This window comes from Apium graveolens, chromosome 2 (genome assembly GCF_009905375.1).
Source record: "Apium graveolens cultivar Ventura chromosome 2, ASM990537v1, whole genome shotgun sequence".
Lineage (NCBI taxonomy): Eukaryota > Viridiplantae > Streptophyta > Magnoliopsida > Apiales > Apiaceae > Apium > Apium graveolens.
This window is the reverse complement of record NC_133648.1, coordinates 6,176,567-6,194,584: the sequence shown is the minus strand read 5'-3', so window position 1 is coordinate 6,194,584 and position 18,018 is coordinate 6,176,567. Positions and strand designations below refer to the sequence as shown.

Sequence of the window (18,018 nt, the reverse complement as noted above, 5' to 3'; positions counted from 1 at the left end):
ACAACATGAATATATCGTCGATAATTACAATCAAAATAACATCAATTCACACGCTATAAAACATGTTCGTGCATTGCACGGGTTATAAAGTTAGTTTAATAATAATATACTGACTCTCCCTAAATCCTAATATCTTGAATAAGTTTTTTCAGTTAAATTACTTTTATTTCTCCCGAAAATATACTCGATTGATTCATTTCCTGTAATTGATTTGCTATGTAACTAATTTTAACATATCACGAATTTATATTTAATTTATATATCGTAGTTACTAATTTTATAACTACTAAGTAGTGAATATTTATTATTATGCATAAATCAACTATAAAAAACATGTATATATTACTTAGATATCAAATATGAACTAGTAATAATGCGGTATTATTTTTGTAAATTTTATGAAAATTTAATAAAAATTTATGTATTATTATTTAATTAATTAAATTAATTTCAATTAATGCTCCGACTAATCATTGATTATCCGTTTAATCGCCGAAAGGTACCTCTATCGAACAATGACGATTTCCGAATTTTAGAACACTATTTTTGGTAGGTACGAGGTGAGAGAAAAAGAAAAAGTGTAATTTAATGAGTGAAAAGTAAAAAATTGGATGAACTGGATCAAATAATATAAAATCAGTTGACGAAATTGGGGGATATATTTAATTTTTACGTTATAAAATTTTATTATTTTTAGTAAATTTTGAAATTTATAGAATTCGGTAGGTCATCCTATAAAGTAGAAGTTTTACGCGTATTTCTTAAAATCTGATGACTTTCATTTTATCGATTTTCTAGTTGGGAAAGATATGCATTATCTCATCCTTTCATAAATCATTTCGGGATGATGATTTGTATAAGTTTTAAGGAAAATATTGGTTCTCAGAACGATAATATATGTGTATTTCTTTAAATTTGAGAACTGACTTTGGATATTAGGGCAAATGTTTGATTTGATTTGTCACCATATCATCCACTTAGTGGTGAAACTTACGGTGGTTGAGCATTTGGGGGAGGGCGGTGCGGTTTTTCCTCAAACCGCAAAACAAACTGTATAAGCAGTTTGTTTAAATTTTCAAACCGCATCGCGTACCCTCAAAAATCGCATAAACCCATCACAAAAATGCGGTGCGGTGTGGTGCGGTTCATTGCGGTTTATACATTACAAGTTCGAAAATTTTAAATAAATACAAAACTTAAATTTAATTAAATTTCCGAATAATATAACAAAGTCGCCAATATTCTTCAATAATATAAATTAGAAATTTCACATTGTAAAGTTTAACGTAGAAGTTTGGCTCGGCAATTAAATGAGTTCACTATTAAATAAGTGGTTTTGTACCATGTGTCTCATTATTTTTTAAGAAACACAAATAGGATGACCAACACGCAACAATTGGTCCTGCATGATCCCTAAGCAAACACTCTTAGTATGTTAAATGAAATCAGACTTAATAAATGTAATCGTGAAATATAAGTATTATATATATTAAATATTGCGGTGCGGTTTGAACCGCATTTCAGAAATTTAAAACCACAATCTGCACCGCACTGCGCGGTTTATTAAAAATTTAAACCGCAACCGCACCACGAAAATTAAAACCACGTTTTGCGGTGCGGATTGATGCGGTGCGGACGGTTTTTGCGGTTTTCTGCTCATCCGTGTTGAGCATGAATGGTCAATGGTTTATACTCCCTTCGTCCCATATTGTTTTTCCCATTTTGACTTTCTCTATTGTTCGTGATAAGCGATTGACTACTAATTTACGTCTAATTTATAAGATCAAACATAGGCTCTGTTTGGGATTGCTGTTAAAAATTGCTGTGCTGTTAGAAAAAGTGCTGCTGGAAAAAGTGCTATTGTAAAAATCAGATGACTGTTTGGTAATTTTTTTGATTCGTATATGTTTTGATGCAAAAAATTAAAAATAATGATGCTTTTGGTAAGGTTTGATGGTGAAATCAGCATCTGCTTCCCGCAACAGCTGAAAATCAGCTTTTTCTAAAAGCATGGGGGGACTTACTTTCTCTAACAGCAGTTTTTAAGCCAAAAACACTTTTCAGAAAAGCAGCTTTTAAATTTTACCAAACAGTTTTTTAACTGCTTTTCAGCGAAAAGCTGCTTTTAAATTTTACCAAACAGTTTTTTAACTGCTTTTCAGCGAAAAGCTGCTGTTGCTGTCTGCAACAGCAATACCAAACACACCCATAGTCGTGAGTGATTTTGTTGGATTCGTATTTTTGAGTATTTTAATATAATGAAGTTTTTATTTAATACTAATACTGTATTAAAGATATTTATTAAAGATATTAACAATGAAAAATGTGTATTAACAAACGTGTCCAACACAAAAAGTAAACGTTTTTAGGCACGTGCCGAGTATCAATCTTTCACATTTTCAGCTTTGCTTAAAATTAAGAAAACAAAAACAGTGAAAGCATCTTATGCTCATTTCAGTTTCAATGGTTGAGATGAACCGATATTTTCAACTTGTGCTAATGTCAGTGAGTGACACTCTCCTACTAGTAAACAGTAGGAACAAGAGCATAGCTCATAGGGTTATGTTTGGGTACCCCACACTAACAACTCTTCTCATTCACGCCATTCGCATTCCATACCAAATACTAAACCAATGAAATAGTCCAAGCCAAAATTTTCTTGATTTTGTACTGAGTTTGGCCAGATACAGTAAAGTTGAAGCATTCAACAATGGATAGCTTTCAATCATCTTTCCCATTCAGTGGATACACTACATTTGTTAAACTTTTTCATTTTCAGCATTGTCATTGAATACATTCAACAGTACAACAACATTAAAGAACAAAAAAACATTCATTCCGTAACCCAACCGAGCCCCTAATGAGCCAAACTCAAATTTGTTCGTGAACGGTCAGCAAGTTTTTAAATAAGTTATGCATTTTCAATTTTCAATATGATCCGTAAGAGATACACAATTATTGTTCACGAAAAATGTACTGCAACAATCATCTTAGGGTGAATATCACTAGAGGTTGAAGGATTAGAATTTAGAACTCGTACAGAAACAGGAAAATAAAATAGACAAGACTTCACTAGACACTAGACTATGAAAGCATTGGAAGAACTTTCAACAAGCCAATAAGGTATAGTTGAGATTGGTAAACGAATAAGCCAAAGTACCAAACAGCTTAGGAAGCAGGATCAGTTCTTTTACTTGGATTCTAAACATGTCTCTGTCAAAAACAAATCAGACCCCTAATCAGGCACATAAAACATATGATTAAATTAAACCATGAAATACAAATTGCTTAATTTCCCGAATGATTCATCTAACAAGTTCATAACACAACACAAGTCATGATGCATCGAGAGAAAGAGAGAGAGAGATCGAGAGAGAGAGACAGATTGGTATTTTTCATATTCATATGATCATATCACATACAATATTTAGTAGATATTTATAAAATCCACAAGAACTAGTAAAGTTAGAACTTAAATAAAACAAGCATGAAAACTGAGAATTATTTGACACCATTTCCAGGAGTGGACATAGCAAGATCAGACCAGCAATAGTATTCTCCATCACCCATCACATTTTCAACTTGCCACGTGTTGCAACCCCCACCAGGAGCCACCATTGCACCACCACCACTTTCATCATTTTCTCCACCAACTTTTATCATCGACCATTCCCAAGGAGACATATCAAAACCAAGCTCAAGCCCAGCCATAGGATCTTCTAAAACAGCCTGGTTAAGATTAAATTCATTAACCTGATGCCCCATATCCTGGTTCATAACAGGCATCTCTTGCACCAAATCATTGCAGGCTAAACCAGCAGGAACGGAGACAATGGAGGTGGAGACAGAGCGAGATTTCTTGACAGAAGACTTGCGGGTGCCACCGCCAACAGGGACATTACGAAGAGTGCCACCTTGAGTCCAGTAACGACGGCATGACTTGCAGAAGTAACGAGGTTGGCCTAGATTGTAGTTGTTGTAGTAGCAAAATTTAGTGTTGATTGATTCACAACGTGGGCATGGTAATGGTTCGGTTTCTTGTGGTTTAGTTGTTCCTGTCTGGAGAAATCTCTTTGCTGCTGCTGTTGCTGGTTTTTCGCCAGAGTCTGAGGACATTTTTGTTTTGTTTTTGGTTTGTTTAGCACTGGATTGTATCACTAGTCACTTTATATTATATTGAGGAGGACGAGAGAAGAGCTAGACAGAGTGGGAGATGTCCCGGAGTGGAGACTGGAGAGTGTAGAGAGAGTATAAGTAAAGTTTATAGATAAATAGCTACCTCTCTATTCTAAAAATCTAAAAATCACCCATTTTATGGATTAATTACCCGATTAATTATTTTAATATATTATGTCAATTCAATTATATAATTCGATTAATCCCTGCACTATTTTCTTAAATTAATATATTTAGTATAATAAATTATTTATTTTTATATTTTATTAAACACATCCGATTAATCACCAATTATTCGATTAATTACTCTACCGAATAACGCCGATTTACGTTTTTCAGAAGAATGGCCTATGTAATATGTAGATATGTTTCGAGGAGATGACCCATAATATTACTATGGTTAATTAATTTCAATACACTGTTCTCGTGATTAAATATTTGGAAAAATGGAACTAATGGGTTGATTTTTATATATATATATATATATATATATATATATATATATATATATGTATGTATATAACTTATAGGTGATAATTAAAAAAATTGAAGAATTTATCAATGAATTTTCGACGATTAATCAAATTGGTTGAACATTTTTTATAAATTTATCGACAATTTTTTAAAAAACTGGCTAATTTCTATAATAATGATGGTACTATATTAATCAGATATATTTTAATTAATATTTTTTACACTAGGTTATCCATATTTATATTTTGAGTAATGTTCTAAAAATTTCCGATTCAACCGATTAATCCCCTGCAAAATACTCAGCCGATTCGATTTTTGAAATCCGATTAATATTTACGAATTTTCCTTTATTGAAGTATAGATAATTATTTATTAAACTTAAAATATTATATTAATTTAAATTTGATTAATTATAGAAATTATGATGTAATAAGTATATTTTTGTTAATAAATAACTATTATGGTCATAATAATACATTAAATATAATTTAATATTATAATATACCATATTTTTATTCCGATTAATTCTAAATTTTTAATTAATTTTTAAATTATTAACTCGACCATCTTGCTCGATTACTTAAAATTTTGAACAATATATTTGACTTTGAGATATGGACTAGAGATTTTAGAATGGGAAACTAGGAGGGGACTGTTGGCACTTGGAAGTGAAAATGAGCAGAACCTGTTGAGTAACCAAACACCGTCATTCATTTTTGGGTATTAATTGCCTTTTTAGTGTTCACATATTGTGAGAATACTGAGGGTGACTAGAAATCGAATCTTAGTTCTTCAGCCAGTCTAAGCTCTATAACATATTGAATAATCAGTTTATCTAAAATTTTAAGGTGTTAGAGGAAGGTCTAATAAGATCATATAGTTAACAGAACCCAGAATATCGAATAAGTCAAATCTTTCAGACTGCAGTAAACGATATGACTGTACGCTGAACCAAAATATTTGGGCCATTTTAAACAAAAGTTTTGAGACAGCGAAAATATGGTTAAGGTGAGATTAGCTTTAGAGCTCAAATGCAGAACAACAATATCTAAAAAAGGATTATTTTTTTGACAAATAAAAATGGTTTTTGGTTTACAATAATTGGAATTTATCGTTTTCTTTCCACATTCATAAATATTATGATTTGCAAAATTAAATTGTTGGATATTCTATTTAATGAGATTGTAAACTGAATTATCCACACTTGATTAAATACATAAAAAACATTTATACTTGTGAACATTTTATAATTTAATGTACTTTAAGTTTGGTTTATCAATGTAATAGTACTATTTATGTACTAGACAATAGTAAAACTTTCGAAAGATATGTGGGTAGAATGAAACTAAAAACAATCTGGTTCATAAAATCAGAAGGAAACAGTTACTTCAAAGACAAAAGACAAAGCTTACAAGTAACCCAATATCAAAACAACCAGTTCAAAATAGAGATAGGTTGAAAACAATAAGCAAGACCATAGTAATAGTGTAATAATATCACATCTTGAATTTGACTAGACTGTAGAAATTATTTGACCAAATATTAAAAATAATACTCCCTCCATCCCATTTTAGTTGTCACATTTTCTTTTATAGAAATTAAATTGACCAATTTTTGACCAAAAATTAAATATTACTCTTATATTATTTCAAAAAACTGAAAATTATATATTAAAGTAGAAATCTACTTTCGGGTGATATAATTTTTTTATTTTGTTCAGTTATAAATTATTAATAAACTTCGATAAAATTTAAGTTAATTTGACCAGCACAAATCCACGACTAAAATAGGATGGAGGGAGTAATAATTGATTATATTTACGGAAGAGAGTGAATTCAGATTGAAAAGTCGGTGGAAAAAATGATGAATGTCGGGAAACGTGGTAAGAAGAAGCATACATGTCATAGTCTAGGTCTGTAACCATCTTATTCTTTGCTTCCTTCCATATTTTGATGTGATTCTCTCTTATCTTTTCACTGTCACAAGTTTGCTCAGTATTTGTGTAGCTATCATTTTTACTCAGCCTTAAAATACACGTAAAAAATTTAAAGGACTTATATTTTGGGACGGAGATAGTACTTATTACTGAAATAAATTTATGATAAACAATTTATAACTTGAAAGCCATATATTTTAGTCCCGGATAGTCGGTCTGATCAAACAACAAGACTTGCGTTTGGGAACCCTTTCACGCTCAAAATCTCAAATGCCTCAAAATTTTCAAACTCTCCTTAACTGAATATTATATGTAAAAATTTGCATGGTATATACTGCGCGTTGGAAAATCTTAAAATATGTAGTTTATAATTTAAAATGAATAAATGACTTATAAGTGATAAGTAAATTAATGATTATAAGTTATTTAAGCGTTTGGATAACTTTATTTATAAGTCAATTTTCTTTTACTTAAATGAATTAAAATAAATAATTTTTAAATATAATTATCTTAATTCGTGAATTTTAAATTAGATTAACATTTAGAACATATATTTTAAAACTAAAGTTGCTAAAAAGGTGAAAAATCAAAATAAGTTGAAAAAAGTAGGTCTTTACTAAGATTCAACTTATCAGCTTATAAGTTATAAATCCCGCTTATAAGTTGGGTCGAAAAACACTTATCGATAAGTTGTTCCGAACTTGTAAGTCATAAGCTGCAGTAGCCAAACATACCCATAATCTTAGAAACTGATTTCGGCTAATGTATACTTCAGTGACAAAAAACAATACACGAAATAAAGGTACACGAACACGAAATGAAACGAATCCTTAACGGTTCAGATTTGAGTTAGGCATTCATGAGATGAAACACGAAAGTAAACGAGATGAAAACATACGAAACGAACAAATTGACAGCTTTATATTCAACTTACCATGCTTTGTCGGGGTTGGCAAGCCACCAATAGACCAGTTCAGAGTGCTTATATTGTGTATAAAATGCGACTATTATACGAGAAATGTGTTGAGATAATAGTACACGCGAGCCTCAGTCTTGTTCACGCTAGCTTGTTGAGCATACCATAATAAAAGAGCAAAGCTGCATATTCTCTGCCCCTGGTGGCTGACTTGATGGACCATGGACGTGTGACACGGATGTTAATAAAAAAATGTCATTTAGTGAAGAAAAATAAAAAAAATGAATAAAATATGAAATCGATGAATATTTAATATATAAAGTGGGTATAGTGAGAAAATATAGTGAAGGTAAATGGTTATAGTTATTTTTTATATAATAAAAATTTACTATTTTTGAAACGTATACAAAAGTGACATTACAAAAAATAAATTGTATAGAACTGAACAGGACCCGTGGGGTAAGTAGATTATTAGATACGCTACGTACAAGTTACAACCGGTAATAAGTTGCTCGTTGTTGCTTGTTGATCAAGCAGTTCCTTCCACTTCCCCATCTGTTCAGAACAGTTGGGGGTAGCTTTTAAGTTTAAATGTTTGATCTCAGCACGCACAGTCTACATATAAACGGAGCAATATATGCATCACTGTTTACACTTTACATACAATAGACCTCTACTTTACCATTTTTTATTACTAAAATATTCCAGACCCATGGGTATGTTCCAGAGTCCTTTTACAGTATCAAATTAAGGCCGCTTTGTATGTTAAAGGAGTCTTTTTGCAGTATAAAATTAGTAACGATTCGAGAATAAAGGAGTCACTTAATTATCAAGTATTTTTCCAGGGTGCGCTCATTTTCACATGTTAATAGTTAGTACTTGACGAAGTGTTCACGAAATATTGATGGAGAGCTTATTAATAATGATAGACCCCCTCCATGCACAAAAATCTCCGTCAATAAAATTTTTATAACTTATCAATCACACTTTATTAACACGTGTCAATAAACACACACTAGACAAACCGAATTTCTAATATCATACCTTGACCCAGTTGTTTGATTTGATCACAATTCACAGCAACTATTGAGTCAACACTTGTACCCTACCATTCACCAACTCCCAGGTCTTCACTCCGGGTGGTGCTAAAAATCAAATGTTTCACCATCCTTATGCTATGTTACATATACACCTGCATTGTAACATCGTTGCATAAACATGCGAGGAACCGGGAAAGGCCAATATAGGCCGAGCCTCGGTTAAATTGAAAATTTTCGTATTATTATTTTTTCCGCAATCCCGACTTTTAGTTAAATAGCATTAAAAATAAATTATTAAGTGTCGGCTAACATCCAAAAATTAGCGACATTTCATTTTAGTGTCGTTTGTTTTGAATTCTTGATTCCGTCACACATTTTCTTACATTTGTAATGCAATAATTTGAAGAAATCATTTATATGGTTCGTTATTGGCACCTTCATGAATTCGCCTATATATGCAGCCTGCGAGTTACCGAGAGGCTCGTTTTGCTACCCCGGCCAATGAGCATGTAAAATTGTGTTGTTGAAAACAGAGAACGCGTGCAACGGAGATATTCCATTACTCCACAGCCAGTGTTTTTATATATTACAAGGATAACTCTAAGTCCAGAATTTTTTTGGAGCATATTGCGACTTTAACAACTTTTAACTAGAATCGGTAGAGTATATTGGAACGATTAATCACTCGGGTGATTAATCGATAAAATCGGCGATTTTTAGAACAGAGCCTCCGAGTAACGATGAGGAGCAGGTAAGGCGTTCAACCTCACAAGTTATGAAATCACAACTCGAAGACATTGGATGCATAACATCTACAACCAAACCAGTACAACAGCTTATGAACTACTTGGAAAAACACTCTAGTAAACATTGAGAACTAAATTAAGCAAAAAAAACATCGAGAACTAAAGGCAGGGAGGCAAAAAAGTAACGTAGTAGTACTGATAGACACCTGGTATCCACGGGTGTTCTGATTTTATTTTTGCAATCAATCAGCTCCTTGGCTTTATGATTGCTTTCATCGGATGGAGTTTGCGAGATGTAAGCCCTACAGTATCAACGTCGGCTATCTGACCATCCGTCAATCTCCATTCAAACTCTTGTGTTAGTCTCCCGATTGCCATACGAGAGATTGTCATTGCCTCAAGAGCTCCTGCACACACTCTCTTACCTCCTCCAAATGCCATTGACTTGTGCAAATCCATGCTATCGGATTTTTCTTCCATGAATCTCTCGGGAATCCACTGTTCAGGATTCTCCCACACATTCTTGTCCATGTTACATCCATAGATATTTAGGGCAATCTGAGAAAATAATGTTAAGGGTTTTAATTAAGATTATGTCAATGTTGGAGGGAAATATCATGAAAGTGTACAGGGAAGAAAAGAACCTCGCTACCGGCAGGAATAAAGTAACCTCCCAGCTGAGTATCTTCGTGCGCATATCGCAAGGGAACAATTGGAACAGGGCAGTGAAATCTTATAGTCTCTTGGAAAATAGCATAGAGAAAAGGAAGCTGAGGCAACTTCTCTTCCGTAATTCTGTCAGACCCACATACCCTATTGATCTCTTCATACAGCCTTTCCTGAAGTTTGAAAAGAAATTAAATTCATGCATAATTCTTCATTTCAAGAGGGAAGAAATGTACCAACCTGTCGATTTGAATCTTTAGCAAGTTCATACATGGCCCATTCAGTTGCAACCAGCATAGTATCTGATGTTTCAATGATCACCTCCCAAAGTAACATAAGAAGTTGTTTTTCTGATAGCGTTTTCCCCTCAGTTTCCAAGTAATCAAGATAACACTGCATACCCTATTTTAATCACGGTCAAGTTATTTTGGTGTAAAAATTATTGAAAGATCATTAGTAACTCAAAGGCAATGTATAAAAACCTCTCTTGAAGCACTTTGTTCTCGAGCTCTTTGAACAAGGGATTTCATAACTGCCATCCTGCGGATATCCATCTGTTCTATTTTGTTTTCAAAACTTCTATTTGGAATCCATTTTAAGTATGGGAAGAAGTCGCGCCAATCAACATCAATTGCACCCACCATTGGATCATGAACTAGACAATTAAATATATCATGTCTTGACATTGTCATACCAAGCTCATCCACATAAATGGACTCCAAATCCTCTCCTAAAGTCTGCAAATTACAAGTAGGTGTTCAAAAATTAATTTACCTTGCTTCCCATTTGTAAAATTACAGTTACAAGTACATGAACCATAATAAATTGAACTCACTTGTTTCATTGCTAATCCAAAAAGTCCAAACTCGAACACATTTCTGAAATTTATAGACTCGAGTGGAGAATTCTTTAACATGGTATGCAACTGGTTTGATGTGTTCTCAATCAAAGCATCTCTGTAGATGCGATGTCGCTTCTGCTTGAGGTAAATAAATAAAAAGATGATAGTATAAAACTAATATCAGAAAACAAAACGAAGTTTAAAGTTTTCTTTCGGATCACAAACCTGAGCATTTGGTCCCAGAATATGTGTTAGTAAATGTCTCTTTACTGTCTTGTGGAACTCATCATAATCACTTGTTGCAACCATTGATTTATCAGCTGTAAGGATCGTTAGTGCTTTTGAGAGCTTTCTAGTAGAGATGGAAGGGAATCTTGTCACCACAGCCTAAAATTAAACCATAAGATTTAGCACACAAATATTATTGCTATCACAGTCCATTCCCAAGTATAACAGAAATCGTTTGTGCATCAATGTTTCATAAAAATTACAAAAATCAGAAATATATTTCAAACCATCAAGCTAGTCTTAATATGCCAAATATGAACGTTCGATTACAGAGGACTCAAAGGCACAACTTGGAATCCCAGGCCTTGTAAAACCAGAAGTGTAGAAGAGAGACCATCAAAAAGTCATGAATGAAAAGTTTATATCGGATACTTAATACACATAAAATACTCATGAGAATTACAAAAAAATGCTACAAATGGATTAAATAGATAGCATTACCACATATACTTTACACTACTTCTTAACAAGTCTAGCAATGCATTCACACAGAAAGACTTGAAAGACATATTAGCTTGTCCTATACTTATCGTCAAAGAGTATTAGTTGTATTATTCAGAGAGGGGATTAAGTAACTATTGCTTACAATCAATGTTCATTAAGTTGATTATGGTGATTCGGGGAAGTGAGTTTAGTTGTTGACTGAATCATAAAATCAAAAGATGCTAGTCGAACCTTGTATCACACTCTCAAACAAAAGCACCCATCATACTTTAAGCTGATACAAGAATAGTTATTAGTTTCAATTTGGTTTCTACACATGTAAGTATGTCACTCTAAATTACAAGTTTACATTCTACGCAGAAACCAGTTACAGGTATTATTGAGCAATTGATACGAGCTACGCTAAACAGATAGTCCACAAAAAAAACATATTTGATTGAAAAACAAGAAAAAATTATGAAAAATTCAAATAAAATAGTGTTGATACCTCCTTGACAACATCATTGGAATTGAGAACAACCATAGTGTTGGAACCGGTTTTAATCGAGTAAATAGGACCATACGTGACAGCCCACTTAGTAAACGTCTTATGAGGTTTTTTCTCTTTCAGTTGCAGCAAATTCCCAATCAATGGTAGCCCTGGTACCTCTGCATCAAACACACACACACAATATGACACCTATGTCAAGAAACCAGTCGCCTTTGCCAGGATCTTATATTAATATTCTAACAACCTCCGCACAAAATCAATAGTTTACTATTCGTGTAATTGAATTATAATTTATTCACATATACCTGGTACCTCTGCATCAAACACACAAACACAATATGACACCTATGTTCAGAAACCAGTCGCCTTTACCAGGATCTTATATTAATATTCTAACACCCTCCGCATAAGATCAATAGTTTACTATTCATGTAATAGAATTATAATTTATTCACACATACCTGGTAAAGGAGGGAGATTTGAGGGTGGTTTTCCTCTATGATCCACAAATCTTTTGATCAACCAAAGAGAAACACCGCCAAGAACTACAGCAGGGCCACTAGCAGCAAGTACAGTGCCCACAGGTGTTGATTGCAAATTCACAACTAAGTCCATATTATTCAAATGCCTACAACAAGTTGAAAATTCAAGAAACAAACATAAACTCAGGCTATGAAATGATCAAATGTAAACACAAACATATATAGAAACTAATCATCAAAAAAATCCAAAAAAAATTGGAAAAAATCAGTAGTGTGACACAGAAAATGAGGTTGACTGAAGGAAAGATCCAAAGGTGGTATGGAGAAATGATACCTTCAAGAAATGGACAGGGGCAGGAGAGCAGATGAATTTTGTTTTGTACTGTCCAAAATTTACGTTAAAAATGTAATGGAATATGTGTGAAGCCCTTGAGTTGAAAGAGTTGTGCTCTTTTCGACATTCCACTTTTGTCGGTAATGTATACAGATATTGTCCTCTTTTGTAATGCATAATTAAAAAGATCGGTTTTCGTGTATATAATAAGTGCGTAAATTTATAAATTTTAATCATTTTAATTATTATTTGTTTTGAATATGTAGAGTATCTATTATTATAAAAAAAAATAATTAAAATTAAACCAGTTAAATATTTATAAATTTTCACGTTTATTAATGTTCATAGCACCTGATAATTTTTTTTTTATTTTAGAAAGATTTATTTATGTCGTTATCTATAAAAGATACTACTCCTCGTCTCTTTTTCCGTGCAATTATTTAGGCAGGTTTCGCTTTCTCTAGAAAACTACGACTACTACTCATTATTGCACATTGTGATAAAAGGATTTAAAGTTATCCTAAAAGAACTTTAATATATGGCAAAAAAAAAGGATCTTTAATAAAAGGGTCTCATCTACTCACTAATTATTTGGTTATTTCTGTTTCGGATCGTTAGCACTGTGGCTTGCCCAGCTCGACGAACTCGTTTAAGTGGGCTCGACTCGGCTCGTTTAATTAAACGAGTCGAGTTCGGAAATTAAACGAGCCGAGTTCGGACAGAAGTTCCGAATCGTTTAATTATCCGAGCCGGCTCGACTCGACTCGGGAAATTAAACAAGCCGATTTCGGGTAGAGTTTTTGACTCGATTAAGTGTAAAATTAAACGAGTCGGCTCGCCCGACTCGTTAAAACCGGCTCGTTTAGCATTAAACGAGTCGGCTCGCCCGACTCGTTAAAACCGGCTCGTTTAGCTCCGGCTCGTTTAGGTTTAGCTAAACGAGCCGGCTCAACTCGACTCATGAAATTAAACGAGTCGAGTTCGGGTAAGGATTTAGGCTCGATTAGTTAAACGAGTCGGCTCAACTCGACCCGATTAATCTCAACTTGAGTTATGTGCAGCTTGAAACTCGGTTTGCTCGGCCCGAATTATAGTCCTAGTTATCACTTGACCAAGCAGCTTTAGCTTATGCCATCTAGGTCTTTCGACTCGCCGGAGTTCTAATAATATTATTAAAAAAATAGTTATTCTAAAATTTAATTTCAAAATATAATTCTAACAAACTATACTCTTTATGCTAGTAATTAATCAAACAAGAATAATGCTACATATCAAAAAATATCCTAATCTTTTTTTCAAAATGACACATATTTTTTATTTATTTATACAGATTTATATTAATATGTGTAGGGTCTATTTTATTAATAAGCAAACATACACTAGTTCGATAACAAATTATTGTTTAAGAATGTTTCCGGGAACCGTTTTTGAAACTAATGCATTTTTTTTAAAACAATTTTTTTTGCAGAATATGAATTTGGTATAGATTAAGGTTTTGTGTTATTTGAATTTGAGTTTTCAATTTATTAGTGAAATTTGTCAATTTGATTGCATATTATAGTTTTTGATAAATTTGTACTCCCTCTATTTTCTTTTATATGTCGTTTGACTTTCTTGCACACAATTCTAAGTATTTTGACCGTATTGATAAAATAATATTTTTTAAAATTTTATTTTTCTAAATTAAAGTGTTATTTATATATTTTTATTCACAAAAAAAAAATTTAAAAAAATATTTTTCAAACTATGCGATCAAAGCACTTAGAAGTGTGTGCACAAAAGTCAAAATTTATATAATAAAAAACAGAGGGAGTATTAAATTTGATAGGTGGTGCCAAATGCAGGTCACTTTTGCCAAATGCAGTTTGATTAGATTGCGTTAAAGCCCCTCGTGCTCAATAAATAATTCAACCCTAATTAATGTATACATGTGTACTTTTCGTGATTACTACGTAATGTTGTTGATTGCTAAGTAGATTAATAATTAGACTTAATATTCATATAAAACAATATGTGATATTATATTTTATGAATATTTAACTTTTTATAAAATAATTTATCATGTCAATTTTTATTGAAAATATAATACATCAAATTTAAAAAATTTATTGAATATCATTAATTTTTTTTATATTTAATATCAGCTATTTTCATTTTTCTTATATAATATCAATTATAAAATATGATTTTTTTATAGAAATTGTTCTCAAAGTATACTTATTTAAAAAAAATTAAAATATATTTTAAATTGAGATACTAATTAATGAATTATATAATTTATGTTTCTATTTTAAATACACAATAATAATATTTAAAATATACTTGTAAACTAATTTGCAAGTATTTATTTATAATCTTTTAAATAGTATATGCATAAAGGTCTCAGGTGACGGAGGTGTTACCCTCTAGTGGATTAGCCGAGCACGACCATGCTAACTAATTCACCAATATTTATTTGTACATCTTTTAAATGTATAAAAGATATATTAAAAAAGTACATACACATTATTAAATTACATATTAACATTCAGTACGTAAAGATTTTCATTTCTCAATTCTAGTCATCAGAAGAGCATCTCATCCATGTACAAAATTTTCATGAAATTTGAACCAAAATCTATAAATCTCTAAAAGATGACAATTATTGATCATAGAGACGTGTAAATATAATCATAATATCAAAACAATATGATATGAGGTAATAAACATTGACAAACGAGTAAAGCATATATACCGAAACAAAGTGATTAGAGCTTCTTAGAAATGCTATGCAGATGAGTTTCTCCGGACTACTAATATCTTCTGGAACATATAGTGGCAAATATGTCAAAGTACCCATTTGTATCAGGTCCAAAGCAACTAAAATCACATTGTAAATAGTCGCAATTATTGGACTCATTTCATCCAAAGACATCCAATACTCATATGAACAAGGACTTTCACAATGATTAACTTTTCTTAATGTCATTCTAGTTTCATCTAAATTTTTTATGCCATACTTTCATCCAATAATCTAAACGCGTTTCTATGAAATCATGCAAATCTGTACGCACCCTTCTCCATTGATCTTCTGACCCATAAATCTGATGGGCTACTGATCTATATCCCAATTATCGTCAGCGGAAACATTTACATATTCATGAATATATGGAACAACAAATTTTGGAAATTCTGAAGGAATGGATTATTCTGTTGCGGGCCCTTTGAACTTTTTACCTAGATTTAGATGTAGAAGTTTATTTGTCAACATGCTCAAAGTATGAAGGATCTCTTTTTGTGGAACTCCTACTTTTCGGGCGCCCCATACTTTGTCGATCACTAAAAGGCTCTTCCACTATCACTGTCTCTGGGTGCATCATTTTCTCCAATTTAGATATATACATTTTCTTCACCTGCGGTGATTGTTTCAGCATAATGTTAAAGTAATTCCACAAAATCTCATCATCATCTTGAAATTGTTTGTGGTTATCATCGGGAAAAAAAGTATCACCTTCCATATGAAGAGTTTTTCAGAAAATATGAATACTATTCAACTCGATACACTTTCCTTCATTATCTAATATCCTCATCTGATGCGCGCATGGAAGACCATGAGTTGTTCTCAAGTAACAACTACATGTAGCAGGGTCAATGCTTACTCCGTGACGACTATATTCCTTAATATTTTTTTAATAGTTGTATGAAAAATTTTACCGGTCAATTCAGTCAAGAGATGCAAAACAGTGACATGAAAATCTTTGTTCGTGGACTTGACGAAACTAGCTTTAATTTCATTTTCTTGAAGTTGTAAATATGAATGCACCCTCGACCAAATTGTGTCTAGACTCCCCGTTGAAGTCCTAAAAAATCTCTTTAGTGGACTATGAGCGCTTTCAACCCTATTATTAAGAGAGGATAATATTCAAATAATACAATAAATTATTAAAACTAACAAAAAGAAAAAAATGATGAACAACTAAGATGTCTAATGCACACTAAGATGAATATGTCAAGACCATGTATTTTCACTACTCACTTTTACCAATTTTTCAACTATATTTACTTTACCCATTCAAATAATACTCTCTCCGTCCTAATTTATCTGTCTTGTTTGACTTTTTATGGTCAAACTGACTCAACTTTGACCGTAAATAAAAATTTATTTTTTCATTATTTTGAAAAACTAAAAAATACATATTAAAATAGATTAAACATGCTTTCTAATGATATAATATTTATAAATATTTTCGATAACGTACTATGTGAAATTTTTGGTCAAAATTTGGTCAATTTGACCGCAAAAAGTCAAATAAGACAGATAAATTGGGACGAAGGGAGTATATATTTTAGATTCATTTATAAGCTGACCAATATATATGTTATATACCTTTTTAGTTATTATGTTATTAATTGGTAATTAAATTTATTAATCAAGACTGAATACATTACATAATTTAATTAATTTAATTAATTTATAATATATATATATATATATATATATATTTATTCATTTAATATTGTATCTGAATTCTACTCGGGGAAAAAAAAATGGTGCCAAAACATATATGCATTTTGAAAAAAAAAAGATAAAACAAAGGGTGTGAAAACATAACACTTATTATAAATTAGTTGAAAAAAGATAAGACAAATAGTGTGAAAACACTACTCTATCTTACATTACATGCATGTATTAGTAGCTATTTAGTATTCATATATATATATATATTTTTTAAATTAGTTAAAAATTAACTTTAACACGTATTTATAACTAGTGACTAAAAAATGACATAAAAATAAAGTTATATATTAATTTAGTACATATTATACAAATTTTCCAAGAAAAAAAGAGTAACATCAAAAGGGCATAAATTAGCTAAAAATTTAATTAAAATATATATTTATAATCAGTGACTAGCAAATGATATAAATATAAAGTTATCTATTAATTTTGGCAATACTATACAAATTTTCCAAGAAATAGATATTACCATCAAAAGATCATAAGTTAGTTAAAATTAACTAGAACACATATTTTCAATTAATGATTAAAAATGGACATAAAGATAAAGTTATTTATTAATTTAACACATAATATATAGATTTCTCAATAAAAAAACAACAATATCATCAAAAGAGCAAAAAAATGAAGTTTTTGTGTATTAAAAAAAATGGATAAGACTTGGAAAAAAATGGACAAAATCTTTAA

The 18,018-nt window shown here is 31.5% G+C and overlaps 2 protein-coding genes across 3 annotated transcripts; both read right to left on the bottom strand.

The window, feature by feature from the left end:
• Window positions 1–3,370: 3,370 nt before the first annotated feature.
• Window positions 3,371–4,252, bottom strand: LOC141705792 (dof zinc finger protein DOF3.4-like). Its single transcript, XM_074508679.1, has one exon. The coding sequence runs from the start codon at window positions 4,114–4,116 to the stop codon at window positions 3,502–3,504; it is 615 nt and encodes a 204-aa protein (XP_074364780.1). The 5' UTR covers window positions 4,117–4,252; the 3' UTR covers window positions 3,371–3,501.
• Window positions 4,253–9,255: 5,003 nt separating this feature from the next.
• Window positions 9,256–12,980, bottom strand: LOC141706814 (ent-kaurene oxidase-like). Of its 2 annotated transcripts, none has more exons than XM_074509656.1 (9): window positions 12,834–12,980; window positions 12,479–12,645; window positions 12,015–12,175; window positions 11,021–11,182; window positions 10,790–10,930; window positions 10,437–10,691; window positions 10,195–10,356; window positions 9,933–10,127; window positions 9,256–9,846 (listed from the first exon to the last, which is right to left on the bottom strand). In XM_074509656.1, the coding sequence occupies exons 2-9, from the start codon at window positions 12,630–12,632 to the stop codon at window positions 9,535–9,537; spliced, it is 1,542 nt and encodes a 513-aa protein (XP_074365757.1). In that variant the 5' UTR covers window positions 12,633–12,645; window positions 12,834–12,980; the 3' UTR covers window positions 9,256–9,534. The 2 variants fall into 2 exon arrangements, with proteins under 2 accessions (XP_074365757.1, XP_074365758.1); XM_074509657.1 differs by having other exon boundaries at window positions 10,195–10,347.
• Window positions 12,981–18,018: the final 5,038 nt, after the last annotated feature.

Bases quoted from the DNA above. Each gene is read 5' to 3' on its own strand.
- LOC141706814 (XM_074509656.1), bottom strand. From the start codon at position 12,632: ATGGACTTAGTTGTGAATTTGCAATCAACACCTGTGGGCACTGTACTT. The intron at 10,692-10,789 runs GTGAGTTCAATT...TGTAATTTGCAG, and splicing joins TTGGATTAGCAATGAAACAA to ACTTTAGGAGAGGATTTGGA. The intron at 10,128-10,194 runs GTTGGTACATTT...TTCAAACTTCAG, and splicing joins CTAAAGATTCAAATCGACAG to GAAAGGCTGTATGAAGAGAT.
- LOC141705792 (XM_074508679.1), bottom strand. From the start codon at position 4,116: ATGTCCTCAGACTCTGGCGAAAAACCAGCAACAGCAGCAGCAAAGAGA.